This window comes from Heliconius melpomene, chromosome 12 (assembly GCF_056956725.1).
Source record: "Heliconius melpomene rosina isolate 202511_hmr_F chromosome 12, ASM5695672v1, whole genome shotgun sequence".
NCBI lineage: Eukaryota > Metazoa > Arthropoda > Insecta > Lepidoptera > Nymphalidae > Heliconius > Heliconius melpomene.
The window spans coordinates 10,767,178-10,787,421 of NC_140400.1; the positions used below are offsets into that span (position 1 = coordinate 10,767,178).

The 20,244-nt window shown below is 32.1% G+C and overlaps 2 protein-coding genes across 2 annotated transcripts; one reads left to right on the forward strand and one right to left on the reverse strand.

Moving 5' to 3' along the window:
- The first annotated feature begins 1,828 nt into the window (after positions 1-1,828).
- On the forward strand, positions 1,829-17,536 carry LOC146533832 (uncharacterized). Its single transcript, XM_085193803.1, has 18 exons — positions 1,829-1,979; positions 7,747-7,907; positions 9,249-9,380; positions 9,504-9,683; positions 9,754-10,116; positions 10,203-11,055; positions 11,131-11,249; positions 11,473-11,631; positions 11,865-12,043; positions 12,125-12,257; positions 12,483-12,597; positions 14,904-14,978; positions 15,087-15,214; positions 15,370-15,591; positions 15,664-15,868; positions 15,944-16,095; positions 16,276-16,485; positions 16,853-17,536. The coding sequence occupies exons 1-18, from the start codon at positions 1,964-1,966 to the stop codon at positions 17,030-17,032; spliced, it is 3,582 nt and encodes a 1,193-aa protein (XP_085049929.1). The 5' UTR covers positions 1,829-1,963; the 3' UTR covers positions 17,033-17,536.
- Positions 17,537-17,790: 254 nt separating this feature from the next.
- On the reverse strand, positions 17,791-20,228 carry LOC146533833 (uncharacterized). The gene is made up of 4 exons (XM_085194864.1): positions 19,669-20,228; positions 19,304-19,553; positions 18,313-18,459; positions 17,791-17,927 (listed from the first exon to the last, which is right to left on the reverse strand). Exons 1-4 carry the CDS (start codon positions 20,209-20,211, stop codon positions 17,866-17,868), a joined length of 1,002 nt encoding a protein of 333 aa, XP_085050990.1. The 5' UTR covers positions 20,212-20,228; the 3' UTR covers positions 17,791-17,865.
- Between the last annotated feature and the right edge of the window lie 16 nt (positions 20,229-20,244).

The following is a 20,244-nucleotide window of genomic DNA, read 5'->3' on the forward strand; positions in this document are numbered from 1 at the left end:
TTTCTCTATTCCTAATATGCTATATGGGTCATAATCAGAAAAGTGGACATTTTCGAATTCGTAACGTAACTGATAAGTAACAACACTGATAATGTTTGTTACGAAACTGATGACATAAGGCATTATACACAACAAAATAACGATATTATATGAATAAAAGTATTGTTTTTTTTATTTAATGAGACACAGATCAAAATTTTAAAGGTTCAATCGTTGAATTAACAGATTATAAATGTAAGAAGAAAACATAACAAAGTGAGAATATTAACAATATAATAATGCTAGTTCGTAACGTAATAAACTTATATTTCTAGTTAGAGATCACAAAGTTAATGATAAAATTAAATTCACTTTAAAATATATCAAAATTTGAGTCGTTATCATTGGAATTAAGTTTAATGCTTTGTAAGTGTTTATTCCGCATATCTTCATATTTAATAGGATTGGTCTTTTTAAGACGTTCTCTATATCTAAAAAAAAAAGCATTTGTTTCAGCATTTGACATAGGAGCTTACGCTTACTGAAAATACAAAAATATATATCAAAAAATAATAATCACAAAATCACAACTAATTTCAGAAAGAATAAAAATAAATTTTAACTAAATCGGTTCAGCTGTTTCTGAGATTAGCGTGCACAAACACATAGACAAACAAGCAAACAAGCAAAAAAACTTAAAAATCATTATTTTTGGTTACTTTACGTTATGAAAAGTCACTAATAATTATTTTCATATGCCAGCAATTTTTTTTTCTTATATACATATCTTCCATATACAAGCACCGGTTCGATAAAATTTTATTATAAACATATATAAGAAAACATTGGTACCGTAATTGTGAACTAGGCTTCATATTTTCTCAGTTTCGTTACGTAACGAAATATAACGAAATTGAGAATGAAGTCTGAGAAATTCTAACCTTTTTAAATATTTGCTCATAAGCCACGTGTTGCATGTGCAAGCACTGACGTTCTTTTTTGAGATTTTGTAAAAAGAAGCAAATAACATAAACAAGAAAACCAAATTATAGAATACTTACCAAAATAAAAGCCGTTTATAACCCTGAGATGTAATTTTACGCATTCCCTTTAAAACATTTGAACCCCTCAACTGCTGCGAGAACACTACTGGTTGTAGCTACGACAGCATTGACTTTTAGAATAATGGTGCCACAATAAAGAATAATATTAAACACCATTCAAAATAATTGCGTTCATAATTTAATTGTACGTTACTAGCCCTGAGTAACGAAAAGACAATATTTTGGGACAAATTTAGTTAATTAATATATATTATTTATTAAATAATGTATCAATAAAAGTAGTTCTATTTAATATTATGCATAAAGTAAAGTAATATAAACATATCTGAAATCAAATAAAACCATAAATATTCGTAACAAACCAATTTTTAAAAAGTAAAGTGGTGAATGGGACACGAAAAATTGTATGGAAGCATTTTGAAAAGTTTTTTGCAACTAACAAAAAATACTATTATTAGCCTTAATACATTTAAGATATTACAAAAATCTTTAAGTTAATAAGTAAATTTATCTTAAATGGCAAAATATTTAAATTATCTTTAAAATTGTATTTTTAAAACGCATTCAAAGTAGCGGGACAAGAAAAGACACAAAATGTGCACTTTTTCTGATTATGACCCATATATATTTAATAGGATGAACACATGGTACTCTTATAGTAACGGAATATGTACCTAGAGCTCTCCTTCCTTGCTGCCCTACTAAAAGCGTGAAGACGTTATTTTTTTTCGATAATTTAATAATTTATCATCCAATAGCAAGACAGAACACCACTGCACTACACAGCTATATCGCGCGATGCATCGCTAGCGGGTGTACTAGAGCGGGCGGGTGCGGTGCGGGGTGCGCGGGACGCGGGCGGCCGCACGCTCGCCCACTACCGCGCCGCGCGCACTCTACTCGCACTACCCGACGCGAACATGCCGCGCCAACCCGGTGAGTACCCGCCTTTATATACTTGTGTTTAAAGTTTTCACTAATTTTGTGTTTGTGTTTTTTATGAAAATTATGTTTGTGTATATTTTTTTGTAATTATTATATTTTTTTTTTGTATAATTAAAATAGAATAAGGGAAATCGAATAGGTTACACAAAATATATAATGGAGGAAATTAATTAATTTAACGTAACGTACTAATATAATATTTTATTCTTTATAATATTTTTCAACTAAAAAATCTAAATTTAAAATTGTAATGTTTTCAGAATCACTTTAAGTTAGCTTAATTTACTGTATTCGTGAGGACTTCACTATTTGAGGATTGCTTTTTAGATTTATCAGTTATAACTGACCTGAACAAAAAGAGACAGGCACGCACAGTTTTTAAATGACATACTCGTATGTAGGTGCATAAGGAAAAAAAATATTTATAAACATTTTAAATTTATCCCGACTGTATATTTACAGAAGCCCCATAGTGTATAGACCATCCATCCACAAAGTAGCATCTAAATTTAAGTTACCTTTTAATTATTTTTTTCCGTACGTAGCACCCTGCTACGAAAGTAGGAACCTCAGAATTTAGAGTTAAAACATATCGTTCCCATTAGGACAGTGCCGTTCTCTATTTTCCGCCAAATTCGGGAGGGATTGCGTGTTGAATATAAATATCCGCTAACGACACACAATATATCGATATATTCAGCGAAAAATGGAGAACGAATTGTCTTAACACTAAGTTCCTCTGCCGTCCCTGCTGAAAGCGAGATACGGCGGCAATATTAATTTATATTTAAATATTTTATAAATAATATATTATAAGTCAACCCACCTTTATAATATTTAAATGTCGATAATGCCGGTATCGTTGTCATTGCATAGCTATGATGCACTTTCTGCATTATTAAAATGTAATCACGAATACATTTTGCAGTTTACCATAAATATTACAAAATGTTGCCATTGATAGCTAGACCACGTTACAAAGCTTTCGAGTCATACTAGCGGCCGTCATTTTATAGAAATAGGAAACTGATATATGAGCACTTTACCTTTGGTAGTAAATGTTTAAAATTACTATAAATGTATTTATTATTAGACGCAAAAACAAATCTGATTTTAAAAATACGTATAGATATATTTGGCTGGAGTAAGTATATATATTTAATAGAGGTATTATACTTTTTAGGGTATTGTACCTCAAAAAGTTAAAAAGGAACCACTATAGGATCACTTAGTTGTCCATCTGTCAAGATCATTTAGCTAAAGATCCCGTGAGGATTAATAAACTGAAATTAATACCAAATATTCATGTCTATCATAGACTTAAAGCACAGAAAAAATCTAGCATCTCAGTTCACTCAATAAGAAGATACGAGGATATATGCATCGATTTTGCAGCAATTTTTTCGAAGTCCGCTGCCTACAGCTATGAAATTTGACACCAAATGAGAACTTACAGTACCTACAGATAAAGGAAAAATCTTTAAAGCTAAAATATAGGTATTTTATAGCACTACAGCTTAAATTTACTTCGAAAATTATTTAAATTTTAGTAAATTCACCTACATTACCTATTATTAACATACTAAACAATTTCAAGTCTTATGTAATTACGTGCTTATATATTTATTACTTTCGGAAGGTACTTAGCCACTTGCGCAGTGCCTAGAACATAAAACATTCAAATATACTGTTTCTTTTTAAAAGATATATGTTGAAAATAGGGAAATATTAAAATTATTATAGAGAATTTTATAGAGAACTTTTATGGTGAAGTGAATAGGTAGCGTCTCTAGAATGAGGCCAGTCGTGGCACATTTCGGTTTTGATTTCGGAACTTACTAAGCAACGGATTGTTTTAACACTAGGTTCCTAGCTTCCGTCTGCCAACTTCCTACATGCGGGGATACAGCGTAAAAATATAATCAAAGATAAGTGGATTCTTCCACTCGCCGTGGGCATTATGCACTTTTATATTCAAAATAAGAAACAAACGTACATATAATTAGTAATAACACTCCCATAAGTAAGTCGAGCTTGAGCTTATTTTTACTTTACTTACTTACTTTAGAGCTATTTTATAAAAAAAATCTGCTTCACGCTGTATCCCGCATACAGCAGGTTATTCAGAGGAAACCTAGTGTTAAGACACTCCGTTCAGCACTTTTAGCTGAATTTTTCGAGGCATTGCGTGCTGAGCGGCTAAACTCAATGCCAAGCTTTTGCCTTGATGCCAGAGCGAAGAATTGAAAATATTAATATAATAATAACTCGTTCCTTCAAGTGGGGATCAAACCCACAATCATCGTTTTACAGTCATACTCTTACTGCTACGCCACAACCGCCTCATTTTATTTTATATTCACATGATTTTATTTCACGTTCTGCTTGTAAAAATACAATTACTAGATAACAGGGTATAAAATAAAAGTCACCATTTTATTTTCTTTATAAAATATAGTGTCCGCTTAAATTATTTGTATAGTGGCGTGTAAAGGCTTGGCTTTGGAAGGTGGGATTGGTGTTTGCGTGGTCATGAATATTATTTTACGATGGCCTTTCACCGAATTGATGCCACACCTGTTATCACACTATGTTTAGTTTATAGCAGCTTTTTTCTAAGTCTAGATTTTTATCGACATTATGTACTCAATACTATGAAAAATAAAATATAAAATATTATGTAATATGTTGGTATATAAGATAAGACTTGTAAGATGCGCATGTGCACATCTTTTATTTATTGAGCCCACCTTAAAAGCAATTTATTTAAGTTTGATATAAACTTGCTTTTAGTTCAACGACTGCTAGAACGATAAAAACAAAGAAATTTTTTTTCAATCTCGCGTATAGCAGAGTAGCCAGAGAAAATAGTAGTTAGACACTCCGCTCCCCATTTTCCGCCGAATTTTCGGGGCATCGCGTGTTGAGTGGCGGAACCCAACGCCGTGCTTTTTTGCCTAAGTACCAGAAAAAAGAAATGAAAATAATAATAAGTAATACATGGGAATCGAACCCACATATTTCTTAAAATCAAATATTAAATAAGCAACAACAAATCACATTCTGTTGTTATAATAAAAGTCTTAAACTATGTAAGATTAGGATCTAACGATCGTATTCAATTTGTATCGTACTTTAGAAGTGTTTTGGGAAAGCTACTATTATGCTAATCCCAGTTACGAGTTGGTTTTCAAACACGCGAACTTGTTGCTTCATTGAGAAAATATAAAGATGTACGAATTTTATTTTAATATAATTTGAATAAAATTTACTGAATAATAATAACAAAAGAAACATATGATTTTTTTTTTTTTTCAAAGTATGTTTCTGACATTAACCATAGATTTCATCGAGCTAAAAGAGTTATTTGGTAAAAATTTCAAATTTTTATACTAAAGAAATGTTTACTTAAAAAAGTTGGATTATTTGTCTTATTTATTCTTTTATGGTTTCAAATGGTTAAATTGTGAATAATGAATATTAATATTAAATTGTAAAAATAAGTTATACCTAATAAATATATACCTATCTACATTAAAATATACGTTAAGCAATAAGCATGTATGTATACAATACGTGCTGGCAACTCTGAAAGGTACATAGCATCGATCGATGCCGCGTCATTAAACATTAACAACATGTCTGTCTGAAACTCAATCTATCTACCTTTATATATGGCCTTGATTATTTCTTTATTATTAACTTTTACATGCTAGATTATTTAGTTGTATTCGGAACGCAGAGTATACTGAGGGGACCGAGGAACCTAGTGTTAAAACACTCTACGTTTTCCATTAAGACACCTCGGTTTCCCACTTTCCGTCGAATTCTTGTGGCAAACGAACCCATAACCATCGGGTTTACAGACGCATGCTTGTGGCCCTGCGCCATGACTACTTCCATATGTTAGTCGAAATTTGTCGAATTAAATTTCAGTTAAAATTTGCCCATACATAATTACTCTAAAATTCAGTAAGAATTTATTAAAAATACTAAAAATATACATATATACCGATATTGTAATGAGTACATTGCTCTATATAGCAAGTATTACTGCATCAGAAGGTAAGCTTATTACTCGATTACATGAAGCCACACAGATTATTTGATGTATAGGACAAATACTTATATTATCGAAACAATTACAGAAATCACAATAAATTAAAAACTATATTCATAAGATTTTTTATAGAGCAGGTCACATCAATTTTAGTTCATTCCTCCCTTAACTAAAAATATTTGAATATGTATGTCGATATTAGAAATGAGGACAAACGACGTCAACAATTAATTATCTGTCGAACATCATGTGTCTCGCTTGATGGAAATCAATGGCGTGGACTGAAAGCACGCGTCTATTGTACCTACACACTTATTGATGTAATTCTATGTATTTATTCTTTAGAATTTTTCACGTTAGATTTCATTTTTTTATAAAATATCTCACCACGATTTTAATAATCCCTTTTACTACTTTTTCTAAAAAAATAATTAAATACAAAATTCCTTAAATTTTATACCAAAAAAGTTATCAATATTCATCTATATATATAAAATCGAAAGGTCACTCACTCATCACGAAATCTCAGAAACTACAAGTGCTAGGAATCTCAAATTTTGCATAGGAGTTACTTATAGGACGTAGGTGGTCGCTAAGACGGGAATTTGCAATATTCGATTTCTAAGGGGTTGTTTTTGGGCTCGCAAGTTTGTATGAAACTTCGTTATTACAAATGCTATAAGTCACAAATTTTGCATAGACGTCACTAGGACGTAGTCATGGAGACAGAAATTAATAATAACATAGTTCACGCGAGTGAAACCGCGAGCGGGCCGCTAGTATATAATATATTTTTACATACTTAAATTATTATTTTTTTATTTAAATACGGTAGGTATATAAATATAAGTATAATACTAATATTAATCCATGGACTAATACGTAGATGCCTATGCCTTCCTCCACACATTAAGCCAATCTATTTAACTTGTAAAAAACTTCACACTCATTTTATTATATCTAACATAATAAATATATGCGTAACAAACGAAATATAAAATTTAAAAAAATCAATAATTTTTGTTATTAGAAAAATTTTACCCACTTTAATAAGCGTATCAGTATTGCTGTGTCATAGAAAAATGTTATCTGATTATAATAATCTGATATACTTTCCATATAAAAGGGCAATTTACCTTGAACCTTAAAAATCGATTTACAATACTAGAAACTATCGATGCGTGGAGTAATTTAATGTTTAATTTTCAACCAATATGTGGAAAGCGTCAACAAAATGAATCATCTTTGCTTCCAACAATTCTTATAGAAAACACGTGAAAATACCGAAGTTATCAATTAAATTTATACATAGATTAATAAAATTTACATATTTCGTCGGTGATTTAAAAATAATTGTATTTTTTAATTTTTATTAGCACGATACTAAAACACAAAAATTATTTTGTTTTTTGTCAATTGTTTTTCTGAGCTAATCTCCGGTACAGGTGAAATGATTTTATTTGATTTTCACTGAACTATAATGGAGGTTCTGGAGCATCATATAGGCTTTTTTTCTCAAAATACGTTTGTGTGCATACATAGATAGATATGAAAGAACTTAATAATTTTCTATTAAACACGTTATGTAGAGAACACAAAAAATAAAAAAAAGATTTATTTATAGCGATTGAAATTGCTACCTTTATGTTTCTAATTTTACATTTCTAATGTTTTTTTTTTTAAATAATTTTTCCACAGGGTTAGTTATAAAGCGCCATAACATACGAATATGGTGCCACGAGTGCGATATGGGTCGCTTGCAGCGCGTTGTCTGGGAAGGACAAGGCGCAAGACTCCTCAGTGAAGTCTCGAGCCAACCAATAGTCAAGAAGTTTCTAGAAGCTGTTCCATACATTATGGTAAGATATTTATACATTACTTATGTCATAATAACTTTTTACTATTTATCCATTTTCCCTTATCTTTTTAGAAGTAAAGAGTTTTTAGCGGCAGAACTTTACTTCGCTTAAAAAAAATCCTTTGATCAATATATATTTTTTGTGTTTTTTTATAAGCACACTTGCTATCCAAGGTTCCTATATTAACAGGAAGATTTAATTAATATTTTTGTCCACCTAATTTTTAAAATTTTATTCATATGCAAAAATCTGGTTGCATCAGCTCTATTCCATCGGCAATGTTTTGTTATGACAATGCCTGTAATTATTCTTCAACTGACCAACAAACCATAAGTGGGTATTTTAGAATGGAGATTCATCTTACGACGACATTTAAGTACATAATCCATAGGCCCGTCCAGTGCAGTGTCCGCTGGTATTATTGTATAATATACCTACATCTTGACAGAAAAGTAAACTAATGATATGAAGTCATTGGAATTCTGATTGTAATTTTTTAGGGCAATTATGAATTTTCATATTATAACTCTTACAAACTATTTTTTAATAACTTTTACAAACTATTTCTTTAAATGCTATATAAGTATATTCTTATATACTATAAGAATAATTATATATCTATATGTTTGTATAGCGATCAATTACAGTTTTATTATATTTATAGATTTTTTAATGACAAAAATTGACAAGGCTCTAAAAATAAAAGACAAACTATCAGAATGTAGGTACAATTGCTACTATAATTACCATTAATTACTTACCTTAGACTAAAACTGATATTTACATATATATTTCTTTCGTTTATATCAAAACGTTATTATACAGAATAGCTTTTTAATATTAATGAATCAAAATTACTTTCGTACGTATGTAGTGTGACACATTCTCTCTTTTTGTTTTTCTTTTATGAATCAATAACTTTTTAGATAGCATTGTTATTATAATAAAATAATTAATATTTACATTGTTAGTTTACCTAGACCTACATTTTATATAAAATGTAGGTCACGATGGGTGGTGGTATGTTGCATTAATCTTTTCCTAGTACATATTACTTCAGAACACAGCTTCACGCTGTATCCCGCACACAGCAGGGTAGGTAGAGGGAACCTAGTGTTAAGACACTCCGTTCCCCATTTTCTGCCGAATTTTGAAGGCATTGCGTGTTGAGGCGCAGAACTCAACGCCGCGCTTTGCCTCGACACCAGAGCGAAGAAATGAAAATATAAACGTAAATAAATATTTCACTTCCTCGAGTGGGAATCGAACCCACAACCGTCACGTTACAGCCACACCCTAGTGCCGCTGCGTCACGGCCTCAATTTTCAAAACAATTTTCAGAACACAATCCGAGATATTCACAATGCGGTGATAGACAATAATTTAGAAACACTCATGAAGTTGACAGCAGACCCTGTGCCACCACAAGCCTTATCAAGCAGAGATGCAAACAACTTAACAGCAATGCACAAAGTAAGTCTCTTTCACATTTTTCCTTTATTTTACCATAATTTGAAACAAAACAGTAAATATATTTTTTTAATTAATATAATATCATTTTATTGTCAAAACGAGTAATAGTAATTGTTCTCGTAGGCCGCCGGTCTAGGCCATGGCAGCATTTTAAAATATATCATAGAAAGATATCCGCAAGGTATAAATGAGGTAGATAACGACGGACGAACACCATTGCACTTTGCCGCTATAGTAAAAGATGAACAGCACACTTATAATACTCTCATTAGCTCTGGAGCCGATGAAGGTGCAGTAGATAATGTAAGTACATTTTAATAACTATAAGCATTCTATGTTCTAATAGATTTTCTAATAGATTTTGTTCTTCTAGAAAAATAAAACACCGGCTTATTACATAAACAGACCGCAAGACATTGATAAAAATGCTTTTAAAATCTTACCTGATGCCCCTAGAACGCCTTCTAGTGCTTATCCTTCTTCGTGGGATTGGAAAATGTTAGATACTGATTTTATAGGAGATTTTAAAAAATCTAGAAAGAAAAACTTAAAGGCATCAACTGAAAATATATCATCTAAAAATAATACAACTACGATATCAGACAATACAGAAAATGAGAATAGCGCTATGAAAAATAGCAGTACACATGAATTAATTAGTGGCTTGCCAGACTTAAATGATGGTGAAAAACCAAATAATAACAATATACCTCACGAAGATGATATACTCAATAAGGTGAGCTGTGCATGTTAAAATTGTTCAATTAATTTGCGTTGCTTTTTGAAAGCAATTATTTGCATGAATATTTTCTTTTATTTTAGGATACTACAGAAATTGAGAACATTACAGAATCCGTAGAAAAGACAGATATGGACGAAACTTCTGATGAAAAAAATACGGACAAGGTATCTGAAATAGATGATAATTCTATTAAAGAGCAAGAGGACTGCATAAATACAGAAACTTTAGCAGAAGCAACAGACATATTAGAAAACTTTAACCATGAGCATACTAATGGTACGATTGACAAGGACAATGAATCTGAAAACATAGCAACAGAAAATTATAGTAAAAATGATGAAGAGACTGAATCTGAGACAATTATCAGTAATACAGAGATAAAAGAAGATCATAATGCAACATCTATGCACGAAGATACTGTACTTGTAACAGATAATAATAAAAAAAATGTTGATGACATTACTCCCAAAGAAGAAAACGACTATAAGCAAAATGAAAATCACGACACTAATACTGAGGTTGATAATATTAAAAATGAAGAAATAAAAGTAAATGTGGAAGACAATGCTGCAGATGAAGCCACCGCAAACACTGCGCCTGATAGCTTAGAAATCGTATCACACTCTGAAAGTGATAAAGGAGAAACTCATTTAGATATAAAAGAAAATCAAGAAGATATAAATAATGACCACAATGATGAAGGTAACGGTCATCATAATAATCACGAAAATGAATCTGAAATGACAGGATGTGAAAAAAATAAAGAAGAGGATGAAATTACTTCACATCAAGGTAATAATAATCTTGAAGATGATGATGATGTTCAAGTTCAAGGAAGTCCTCACGAACACGACACATACACAAGTGATACATTTAAACAAAGATACGATAATACCATTAGGGGTGACACCTCTTCTGGTCCTACACATGTATAATTATAATTTATATTATTACACGGGGTCCCTGATAGTAGTAATAAAGTATATTTGATTATTTTTGCTAATTAAGGGAACAACGGCAGAAATATTCACGAAAATCCTATAGAAGGTATCATAAGCAGTGAAGCTGAATTAGAAACAGAAGACGCAAGTATTAGAGATGGCTATAACAACGATATATTGATTGTAGTAAGTATAATTGATAAGCAATCTTCCATGAGTAAAGGTAATAAATGAGATTAATAATATAATTTGTGATGTTTTAGAGTAGACGCACATAATTCTCACACAGTGTCCTTCACAGATTAGATTACTTTGCCAGCTTATTAGGTTATGTGTTATTTAGTCCGCAATAGCCTAATATTTTTTATTATATAGTTAGAACTATTAATTTGTTATTGTAATTATACAGGATAATGAAATAGATCCAGAGGTCACAGATTTAATAAACACAGCAAATATGGAAATGTTAGCTACTTTAGTTTTGAATGGAGAAGGCTCTAGGCTAATTGGGCGACAATCAAGGAATACAGAGTTGCAAGCGTTTTTGAATAATGTTCCAAACTATATGGTAATAATCAACGCATTAATTTACAAATTTATTAATCCTATGAGATAAAATAACAGTTTCGGTCTGATCATCATAGATAAAGAGAATAATAAAATATTCATACATACATATATCAAATTGGAGCCTATTTCTATCTTTTTACACATTCCTTTTTGTTATTAATAGGAATTGAAAGCATAAACGATGCTATATTTTAAAAAGCATGTTATTCAATATTGGTAAATATATTTTAGGAAAAAATAAATAAAGTACATTTAGCAGCAAAAGAAGGTAATATAAGAGATTTACAAGCCGCCTTAGATCGTAGAAAATTCGCAATAGCTCGAGATCCTATATCAGCTAATGGAGCAACTCCCTTGCATGTTGCAACTGTATTTGGAAAAACTAATATAATAAAATATTTAGGAGGAAGGTAAAGAAAGATAATATGGCTATTCTTACATATATAACTCATATAGCTCTATACTTATTGTAATTATTTTATTCTTTAAAGATTTCCTGAAACTTTATCAGCAGTAGATTTCGAGGGTAGAACAGCATTACACTATTCAGCCGTGTTACCAGATAATGGTCATTATTATAATGTTTTACAACAGTTGGGAGGAAATTCAAAAGATTTGGATGACGTAAGGAGTTTAGTTTTATTTATTTAAGCTCTATTTGATTCTTTATTCTCCCTCATTTTCTATATGACGTGGACTCCACGCTTTATTTTGTACCCAGACCGAAAACCTGAAAGTTTTAAAATATTTCTCAAGTAAGAATAACTAATAGCGTCATAGTTTCATATTTCTTTATATTTAATTATATATAGCTATGTATAGCGTATAATATTAATTCATATTTTACAGAATGGCCGTAGTGCCGAAGATTATTACAAAAACCCTACTTTGTTTCCGTTCAATCAACTGTTAACAGATTTTGGAATTAGTGAAGAAACCGCCAAAACAATGTTTTCTGATAAAGGTAATTTAAGGTCTTTATTATATTTTTATGCAGTGCTAAGAACCAAAAGGTATTCTAACTTGTAAAACTATTTTTAAATGAAATAATAGAAACGTAAGATAGACTATATTAATCCTATTGTGTAACTACACAAAGCACGAACTGTCCGAGAAAATGATCTTAGTGGTAACTGATTTACTGGAAATATGAACTCAGCTCCGCTAGACTTAGCTTATTTTTAAAAGCTTTTTATTCGTATTTATTTATAAAATTAATATTTCACAATTTTGATCAGCGATTTAATATAATTAATAAAAAGTTATATTACCATTCCTTTCTTTTATCACCTATCATTAATTTGTTGTAATTATATGTATTTAGTGCCAGATGACCATTTCTCATCTCGACGTAGTTTAGAAATTTCTGAAGTTTTGGACACATTAGAAAGATGCTACCGATTGCTGGCATCTGCTAGACCTTCAAGAACGCCATTGTCTGCTTCTTCTAACAAAGCTACACCACCACATGTGCTAGGAAGGTTTCTCAAAAAACAAATATTTGATTTGGTTAAATACAGAATTACAAAATTAGACCATAATCTGTTTGATGTCATATGGCCAGCAGTCAAAAAGCTGCCTGACACTAGAAATATTCTACAAACTGTTGAAGAAGACTTTCCAGGTGGAGTTACAGCTCCGGATTATTATGTTTATGAAGTGTTTACTGAATTTTTAACGCCTCTTATTAAGGATCTTCACAATATAAATGTTAGCTTTGATTTACCAAACCATCCTACTTCTGACTTTATTCAAAATATGCCTTCGCCGGAATCTTCAGACCCGCTTGTAGAGTTAAATATCGACCCCGGTGACGAGTTTGTACTGTCGGGCACTATGGAATGTTCTAGAAACTTAGATGGATTTGAACTACCACTTAACCTCAAGATTGGTAAGCTAGAAACTATAGAAAGAATTATAACAACGGTTTTAATGAGAGAAGATTTTGGAAGGATTATAGAGCAGCTTAGTCCAGAATCAGATCAAAAAGGTGGAACATATTATACTTTAAACGAAATATTAGAAAAGCCTTCCGAAATATCTGCTATCTTAGCATCAGCAGGATTGTTAATACCACTTTGTGAACGTGAAGAAATTGATGACAGTAATCGTCTACATGGAAAACATTGGCCTTATGGCCGCGGAGTGTTCGTTAGTGACGATAAAACTGTAGCCATATGGATTAATGTCCACGACCACATACGTATACTCACTACAACACCTACAGACGCACCAGGGGAAATAGGTTTAACTTTTAGCAAATTATCATATATTATGAGATACTTACATGAGAAACTTGATTTTGTTTGGGATCGTAAACTGGGTCATTTGTCGTGTAGACCGACGTTTTTGGGGGCGGGCATTCGATTCAGTCTTATAGTAAACTTTCCTGGTTTGACAAAAGATTCTGATAACATGAAGCATTTATGTGCCATGAGAGGATTGCAATATAGAGAAACATTAAGTTCAGATATTGCAAGAGTTAGCAACTACCAATGCTTAAATATAACAGAAACAAATTGCTTCAATGACTTTGCTACTGCAACATCTAACTTGTTGCATTTAGAAAGAGATTTATCAATGCAAGATTCTGCACATATAGCAAACATGCTTTCTAATATATTCAGAAAAAAGAGAAGCAGTTTAGCTGACATACACGGGTCATTAGATAGAATTCAAGAAAAACATTAGTTCAATTCAATATTTACATTATACACTTACTTAGATATAGATATAGTTTTGTGCACCATAGTATAATATTTATTTAAATCAATAAAAATGGAAAGACAAACGTGCAGTGTAAGGAAAACCTAAGGATAACTACAAATCTAACACTAAACATATACAACGTTTAGGTCAGTACTAAATGTTACGTGTTCTTAGAGAAAAAGTGTGAAAATGTCTACCGCAATAAGTACCGCGTTCGCTAAGCAATCACTTTCACACTTAGAGGATAAACCGCTTAAGCCCTAAAGCACGTATTTCAGCACTAGCACCTTTGTCTTTCTACTTAAATGCTCATTATGTATTATGTCATACATAAATAAGGTTTTTTTAAAATATAGCAAATATCTAATAAGTTGACTATTAAATTTAGCATTGACAAATGACTAATTAAAACACAAATGCCAATTCCCAGAGAGCCAATGAAAAGCCTTATTTGTATTATTTGCCACTGTTCGTCGTAACTTACTTGTGTGTACAAACATGTGTTTCTTTATACGTGGTGTTATTATATCGAAGGTCTTAGTGAATTATTGATTCTTGTAGGTATAAACCATGGCTCTAATGGACATATGGACATTCCCATCTTCCACACCGAAGAAGGCAGATATCTCGCTAAGTGTAAGCTTAATACCTTTTAAATAAAATTTTATTGAATTTTTACGATAATGGATAACGAAAATTTTTATAATAATTCCACTAATCAACTAGACAACGATATTTTTGCAGCACTCGGCGATCCTTTAATTAAAGGTCTGACCGAAGTGGCAAATATTAAACCAAAAGATCCTGTAGCATTCCTTGCTAGTTTCCTTCACAACTTTCCTGAACATGAAAAGCCTCGACCGGGAACACAGGTAAACATAATTTCTTGTAAGCACACACTATGAAAGTTTAAGGAATTCTGTCTAGTCGCATTAGGTTTGTATTATTTATATAACTTACAGTGAAAACAAAGACTGGTATTCATTTTTCAAGTTACGTCTTATACTTAGTGTTCAAATACTTTCAGGAGTCGAATGTGCTAGTTACAAAGGAGACAGCAGAAGTAGAAAATGAACATTTTCCAAACGATGCCATAACCAACGATATTATAACTGATAATGCAGAATACAATGCAGTAGAGCGAACCAAAACTGCTGTACGTCCGAGACCCATCGATGTCATAACTATTGAACCACATATTGAAACCAGTCCAGATGCACCTGAAAATGCAATTAGTAGTGCTAATAGGGTTAGTATAGACAGCTAAATTATATTTTAATTTAAATATTTGCCTTACTTAAAGTAAATATTATTTAACAAGGATGAACATGGACAGTCGATGCTTCACTTCGCAGCTGCTCGTACTCATACGAACAATGCATTATTTCAATTATTACAAGAATCGGATATATGTCTAGGGTATCGGGATGAATTGTATAGAACCGCACGCGATGTCTCTATGCAAGCAAATGTTCCAGAAAATACCGCCGAAATTGATAGATGGGTGTTACATTTAGCTGCTAGAGGTGAATAATTACATTATTTAATCTTACAACATTTAAAATTGTACATTTAAATAAAAAGTAATTGTGTTTTTTCAGGGCAAAGTGATAAAATAATGGAACTGCTGCTTCAAGGATACGATCACATCTTGGATGTAGTCGATGAAGAAGGTACTCTCATAACGGAAGTAATCAACCAGCGTGGAGATGAAGAAATGAACAACTTGCTTGTATCTATACCAGCTTTCGAGGTTAGACAAACATTGACTATTCCTCTGTTTCGCATACATAATCGGTTACACAGAGTCGGTTGTATTCACATAAAAACATCAACCGCGAGAGCTTTGAGCGCGATAGAATTCTTATTCAAATTGACACATTATAAATTCAATATACTGGTAAAACTGCAAAATATTTATAAAATATTCTAGGAAACTAGAGAATCTCTACACGCGGCAATACGAAGTGGCGATCTTGCTACCGTGCAAGCAATGTTATCAGCTGAGGGCGGGCGCACTCTCGCGCGAGCTCAGAACGGCCTCGGCCGCAACGTGCTGCACGTGGCTGTGCTGGCGCAACACGAGGACGTTGTGGACTACTTGGCGGATGCTCACCCCGAGTTGTTACGGCTTGGTGATAATGTAAGACTGTCATTTATATACTTCAGTAAAAACAATAACATATTTTTTACAAACCTACCACAATAATGCCGAGTTCATTTTATGCAATGAATAAATATAAATTTATTTAAAGATAGCATAGCTATTTTCCTAATCATTCCACCGAAAGTAAAACAATATTCTTATGACTGAAAGACTGAATTTGATACCAGTACAATCGTGCAGACGTATAGAGATTCTCATCCTGTACTATATAAATATTCATAAATATTTTTTTAGGAAAAATTATATTAATTACAAGTATTTGATTAAAATATATAAAACACATTATCCTGCTTCATCCATCCTTACATGACAAATAAAACACGTTATTTATTGTTATTTTCAGCTCGAACGCACAGCCTTACATTATGCAATGGGAGTAGAAAAGATGGAATCCTTAAGTCGTCTTCTAATTAAAGCCGGAGCCAAAAGAGTTTTGAAAGATTTGAAGGGGCGCCAACCTTCTTACTATTTCATGAACAAGTCCGACATATTGCGTCTTAAAGAAGAAGAAGAAGCCTACTAATTATAACCAAAAAAATCCTATATTACTGATAAACAAAGAACAACGTAAAATAATCTCTATTTCCAAAAAAATATTTAATTACTATTTCACAAACAATATAAAATATTTGTAGAGGTGAAAAATTTACTACAATTTGACGCCATCTCTGTAACGATAGTCTGTGAAGAGAAATGGGTTCATTATTTATTCTAGAACTCATGGTTCATTATTTCTTCTATTATTACAAAAAAAATGCAAATATGATATATAATAGATGGATATATAATGGATTTTAAAAATTGTATATTCATGATTTTCTTTTTGACTTTTGAATTTACACTTTGTATTGAAATGTTTTTTTTAATATTGTAAAAATAATTACACATAACACACAATTGTCTTATTTAAAACACGCTTGTGTATTTTAATCTGTAATGTATACGTATAGGGACCCTTTATAGTACTTAGTAAATTATTACTATGAATTTAGCATGTTTCTCTTAAAAATAAAAAAATGTCACAATACATTGGTGTTATAATTATTAATGAATTCTCAAAAAAAATAAACGATGACCTTGTAAACTCAAAAACAAAATAATTCGTAATAATAAAATAAAATTCCGTAAAACTATAATTTTATTTAACAGTAACAAAATAAATTTTGTGACTAAGAAACAAATCTAATGAACGTTGAATTTACCAGTAATAAATACAACAAGACGTACTTTAATAAAAATATAATGCTAAAAATAAATTTAATTACATAATAGATGTTACAAAACCTTTTCAAAATTGTTTACATGAGACGTATAATCTCTGAAATTACACAATTCTTGTTAAATAACAAATTGACACTACGTAAGAGACTGCCATGGTATTGGATTTATATACATCTGCGATACCGAACCACGCATACCTAGAATTGACAAAGAAATATATTAGACATGTTTTCAATTTTTTAAACTGTACTCTTCACCCTACATAACAGAGCAGGCAAGTAGGATCTAGTGTTAAGACACTCCGTCCTCCTCTTGCCATCTGAACTAGTGATATTGCGTGTAGAGTTGCGAAGCTCAACGCCGCACTTGACCAGAGCGGGAGTATAAAAATAATTCCCCCAAGCTGAGCTTAACCCATAGCATCGCGTTCGTCACTACCCCACTGCGCTGCTATAGCATCAATGTCAATTTACTACCTGCATTATTAAAAATGTATTAAAAACTAATATTAAAGACGAATATCAACTAAACACAACGAGTTTGACATATAATATTAAAATACACTGATGCAATAACACGTACTGAGCACTCCTTGGTTAAGTGGAACAGGTAATGGTTTATTCTTGCTGGTTCGAAGCCAGTCTCTGTACGCTTGTTCACCTTTTACACGACGTCGTTCCTCCTCTATGGCAAGGCGAGCTGCTCTACGTTCCGCTTTAGTTTTCATTGCTACGATATGCAAATTAGATTTAGCTGGCTATAGAGTAAACGCTTATAAACTCTTCCTTCATACACAATATGATTACCGACACTCATTTATTCATATTTCATATTCACTAGTATAAACAGATAAATACAACATCTTCCGTACCACATCACTAATACAAGAGTCAGTAATGAGTCAGTAAACGTGTTGGCAGAATTGAGTACAATTGTATACTTTTAGTGAAAGTTCGACTTAACATCGGCATTCGGTTGAATAGGATAACAGGCAAATTTTGGCGGCGGCAAATTGGCGTAATATTTTCAGGGAAACACATTTCTCGTCCTCGTTGATAAACTTATATACGAATGATTTTAAATTATGGATTATTTAATTAATAAGTGATTAATTTAAAGGCAAAAGTTCCCAATTATCAACATCAATACTTAGAAAAAATCTGTTTTAGAAAAAATGTACTCTATTGATTTAGAAACTGACTTTATTTAAGCATGGGTTAATTTCCAGAGCAACGTTTCTTCATCAAGGATTTGGGGAGGACCAGATATCGGTATCATTAGAGAGTCTGCTCTCGTTTCTGCGAAAATATAGTTTGGAAACTTAATCCTGACATGGATATAGCTAAAGAAGAAAAAAAAATGTCAACCTTGAATTAAAAAAAGAATTCAATGTATACTTAACATAATGTATACTTAACATTGAATTCTTTTTTTAATTCAAAAAATCAAAAGTTTAAAAAAAATGGGAAAATGACTATAAAGCTGTCAACTACTCCGTGACTATCTTCCCCGTGGAATGTTGCCCCATGACCATTAAACATTAAATAGTATTTATGTAAAGTACGCAACGTACATTTCATTTCTTCCTCTTTTTTCCGTATCCACTCCGCCAGTTTCTCGTTCTTATCTTGCTGACGCTTCTGTCGCTCTTGTTCTCGGCGTTCACTGTTGCGGTAGTTTTGCATTATTACGTCCGCCTTACGCTGCTCGTTCTGAGTGCGCTTGCGTTCTAACCAACGTCTAAAAGACTCCTCACGTTGCTCTGGTGAAGTCGCTGGGACTACTTGATGTTTCATTTTCTCTAGTCGGGCTCTCTCTCGTTTCTGATAATTAATGTAAACAAATTCAAAAGAAATCAATTAAAATTATTGCAATGTAATAATAGGACTTGGTAACATTAAACTAAGTAATCAAACAATCAAGCTCGAAGCAATTTACCTCCAGCTCTTTCCTCGCCACCCAAGCTTGAAACGCCTCTTGCCTCTTCTTTTCATTGCGCTCACGTTCCTCTTTAGCAGTAGTTGTAGTTGAGACGGAAGCAACGGACAAACGGAACGTATCAGCTCCATCTTCTCTATAAGTGCGTTCATCTCGAGGAGTTTCCTCCGCTTCACAGCTTACTAGTCGACATGATTTCCTTTTAACGCTAGAAGACGACGCGCTCGAAATTCTTCCCGTCAAATATGGTGTAGAACTGCTTCTATAAGTGCTATGCGGGTGTGGTGTACACTCTTCTACACTAGACGACTCCGTATGTAACGACGTAACGGAATGAGTAGATTCGATTGTCTCGATATAGATTGCTGGGTTTATATATCTGGTCTTACTCTTTCTGGACGCTAGAGACTCATTGTCGCTATGATAGTGAATGTTCTCGCCGGCTCCGTCGAACACGTGGTTAGAAGATTTAATATTAGTATCATAATTTGATCGATTTCGCGCACTATCTCCGAAATTACCTTTATCGATTTCGCTGGTCATAATGTGAAAAATAATTATAGCATATTAAAATAT